Raw genomic sequence first — 3,913 nt, 5'->3', positions numbered from 1 at the left:
TCATTCTGTTCTTCAGCCAGTCCCTTTTTAAAGACTTTCACATGGCGGTTGCGCGGTTGTGTCGATCGTAAAGCGGCGCGACATTTGTAAGGCGACATGGAGCAGTTGCTACAGTTCTTTTGATTATGGGACCTGAGCGTGAGGACCACGACCAGCATGTTTTCCTATTTGTTTATTATTCATTATTTTTTTATGATTATATATATTACACATATATATTTTATATTATAATTATATATTAAATATTTCATATTCATTATTTTAATTATTTTTGGATGATCGTGGGGTGGCCACGCCCCACTTCCTCAATTTTTTTATTGTATTTTATTTTATTTTAATTTATTATATTTATATATTATTATTTTAATTTATTATATTTATTTATTTATTTTATCATCATTTAATTTTATATATATATTTGATTTGATTTGATTTTTCTTTTAACTTTATCTGATTTGGATTTGTTATTATTTATTTATATTTATTTTATATTTATTATATTTATCTGATTTTTTTTCTTTATCAATATTATATATATATATATATATATATTATTTGTATTATTTATTTTTTTATTATTATTATCATTAGTTTTTATATATATATTTTTAATTTGCCTCGTGATTTGTATTCATAGTTGATCTTGGCTTGAGATCGTCTTGAGATATGTGCTCTCGGCTGATTTTCAGATTTAGGTATTTTAGATTGATTCGAGATCTATACTCTTAGCTAATCTAAGGATTTGTGTATTTTAGATTGTCTCGAGCATAGTAGTCAAATCGAGATTCGAATCGTGAATCGAAATTCTAAATTTACGAATCGAGAATAGTGAATCAAATCGAATCGTAAGATTCGGTTCAATATTTATATATATACATATATATATATATATACATATATATATATATATATATACATATATATATATATATATATATATACATATATATATATAACATGATTATACCAAAAAAATAAAAAATAAAAAATTCTAAGTCATGTATTAAACATAAAATATATAATTAAAAACAACTTAGTTCAAAACACTTATCCACCAACCAAGTTAATATTTTAAAAACTAAAAAAAGCTCAAAGGCCCAAACTCAATTGCTCAAACTATGAAATTATAAGTTTCATGTCCATGATGCCATATCAACACTCATTCAAATTTGTAACCCTTCATCGCCATCATCCTCATCTTCTACCATAACATCTTCTTGCTCCTCTTCCTCTGTATTAGCTTCGTCATCATCATCTGCCTCCTCTACCTCCTCTTCAACTACAAAGGCTTTTCTTTTTCTTTTCCTATCAAGTTTTAAGTTTCTTGGTTCTATATAAAATACATTATACATTATATAAAATGTTAGAATTCAATATTTTAAATAATGAATGCTTATGCATTTAGAGAGTGAGTTATTTACCTCGTTTTCTTTTGTTATTCGATCCAAGCACTCCATCATCTTCAAAACATTCATTCATATCCATCCATGAATTGTCTTGGGGTAAACAAGCGTCTTCTACTTCGGTGATCCACTCATCATCGCCCTCCATATCACTCAAACAAATTGGATCATATGTCTCACCTCTTTTCTCCCTTTTTTCTTGTCTTAATTCAAGTTGAATATTGTACTTGACAAACACAAGAGCATTTAATCTTTGTTGCTCCAAACGGTTTCTCTCTTTGGAATGCACATGCTCAAATGTACTCCAATTTCTTTCACATCCTGTGGCGCTACATGTAAGGCTTAGAACCCGAATGGCAAGATTTTGAAGCTCTTTGCATTCTTCCTCATAACTTTCCCACCATAAAGCTAGATTACATAAGATAGGTAGTTAGATTTTTTATTTTGGCAGAACTAAAACTAAAAAAAAAATTCACAATTCATCTACAAAATTAAAAAAAATTACCAGGTTGCTTCTTTTCTCTAGTTAAAATAGCCATGCTCATGCCAAATAATCCCTCCGCTTTCTTAAACTTTTCTAATTGTTGATCAATTTTGATTCTTGTTGCAAGATCGGGATACATTTTCTCTATTGTCTTGTACAATCCCATTTTTACTTCCATGTCCGCATTGGAAGAATCACTATATTGGAACCTACAAAATTATAAAATTCAATGCAATGCAAGTAAAAATTAGCCAAACTTGAAAATGAAAATTAACAAAAATACTTTGTAAATTTACTTGGGATTGAGAAAATAGCCCGCCACATGAAGTGGCCTATGGAGTTGCAAATCCCATCTTGTGTCAATAATATGCCAAATGCGTTCGTATCTTGCCTTTTGACAATTGAAATTTTGAGCAATTTGTTCTTTTGCTCTATCCATGGCTTCATATATGTAACCCATTGTGGGTTTCGCATCACCATCCACAAGTCTTAAAACTTTAATGAGAGGACTTGCACACTTCAAACAATACTTAATAGATTTCCAAAACTTGTCATCTAATAAAAAGATTGCCTCTACTTTCTTTGCCTCCATCTTAGAAGAATAAGAACATCTAGCCCACTCTTCCGATGCAAACATTGCCCTAAGAGCAAGTTTAGAGTCATCAATACTTTTCAAAGTGAGAAATGATGTAGCAAATCTTGTAACCCCCGGCCTCTTCAATTCTTTCTTCTTGGAGTAATTTCTAAACATGTTAAGAACCCAAACATGTCGATAGATGTAAACACACACTTCCTTTGCTTATTTTATAGCATCTCTAAAAATTGGCAATTCACCCATGTCATGCAAAATCAGGTTAATGCAATGTGCAGCACAAGGAGACCAAAATAATTTTGTCCTATTCTGCATTAACAAATCACCAGCAGCCACATAAGCAGAAGCACTATCGGTCACCACATGCACGACATTTTCCTCCCCAATTTCCTCCACAATTGAATCAAGCAACTCAAACAACTTCTGAGCATCTTTTACTACATCTGAGGTATCGACAGATTTAAGGAAAACAGTTCCACTCGGGCTATTAACCAAAAAATTAGTGACAGATATATTTTTCCGATCACTCCATCCATCAGACATCAAAGTACATCCCGTCTTTTTCCACTCCTTTTTATAATTCTCCATCATTGAGTTCACATTATCAACTTCTTTTTTCAAAAATGAAACTCTAGCTTCATGATATGAAGGAAGTTTTAACCCTCTCCCATATTCACCAACCATCTCCATCATTGAAGAAAATAGTGGACTTTTTACCAAAGTAAAGGGCAAAGCATGCCCATACAAAAATCTGCAAATGCTCTAAACAACCGGTTCTCTTTTTTTAACCATTGCATTTATAGTTTGTTGCTTGACTCCCTTCTCTTTGATGATAAAGGCATCCATAGCTTTTCCTTTTCCTTTTCCTCCTACGCATTGAACATCTTCTCCCACTTGTTCTTGAAAGCATTCATTCCCATCTAAAATTTTCTGGCTTTCCATTTCCTTTAAAAGCTTGGTAAAATTTTTCTCTCACATTATTTGGACATTGTTTGCAAGGAGCAACGTTATCATGAGTGCCGGCTAAATGATGTTTCATTCGAATTATCCCTCCCCACTTTTCAAGTCCACAATAATTGCATTTCAAATGCATTCTATTATCTCCAATTCGAGAGCAATGTTCCCAAGTCGGATCAATTTTCTTAGTTTGAGATCCTTTTTTAAGCGTGGAAGACATTTTCAATTATTAGGCAAACCTATATATATTTAAAAAAAAACACATTAGTTATTTCAAAAATAGTTCAGATTTAAAAATAATAAAATAATTTTAAATTATGTTACAGATTAGTTTTTTAATTAAAAAATATTCTTCTATAACAAGATTTAAAATTAAAAAAAAAACATTATCTTTTAATTAATCTTTAAATTTGTTATTAACAAATTTAAAGATTAATTAAATAAAAACTAATTTAAAGAATTTTTAAATAACTAAAA

At 30.4% G+C, this 3,913-nt stretch overlaps 1 protein-coding gene across 1 annotated transcript; it reads right to left on the bottom strand.

Moving 5' to 3' along the window:
• Positions 1-1,163: 1,163 nt before the first annotated feature.
• LOC120260074 lies at positions 1,164-3,067 on the bottom strand. The gene is made up of 5 exons (XM_039267519.1): positions 2,799-3,067; positions 2,184-2,630; positions 1,909-2,096; positions 1,422-1,811; positions 1,164-1,330 (listed from the first exon to the last, which is right to left on the bottom strand). Exons 1-5 carry the CDS (start codon positions 3,065-3,067, stop codon positions 1,164-1,166), a joined length of 1,461 nt encoding a protein of 486 aa, XP_039123453.1.
• Between the last annotated feature and the right edge of the window lie 846 nt (positions 3,068-3,913).

Source organism: Dioscorea cayenensis, chromosome 5 (assembly GCF_009730915.1).
Source record: "Dioscorea cayenensis subsp. rotundata cultivar TDr96_F1 chromosome 5, TDr96_F1_v2_PseudoChromosome.rev07_lg8_w22 25.fasta, whole genome shotgun sequence".
NCBI classification, from domain to species: Eukaryota; Viridiplantae; Streptophyta; class Magnoliopsida; order Dioscoreales; family Dioscoreaceae; genus Dioscorea; species Dioscorea cayenensis.
This window is presented reverse-complemented; position numbering and strand designations above follow the sequence as displayed.

Coding starts and splice junctions, on each gene's coding strand:
- LOC120260074 (XM_039267519.1), bottom strand. CDS start 3,067: ATGGAGAATTATAAAAAGGAGTGGAAAAAGACGGGATGTACTTTGATG. Junction 1,812..1,908: donor TAGAGAAAAGAAGCAACCTG/GTAATTTTTTTT, acceptor TATGTAATCTAG/CTTTATGGTGGGAAAGTTAT. Junction 1,331..1,421: donor GAATAACAAAAGAAAACGAG/GTAAATAACTCA, acceptor TATTTTATATAG/AACCAAGAAACTTAAAACTT.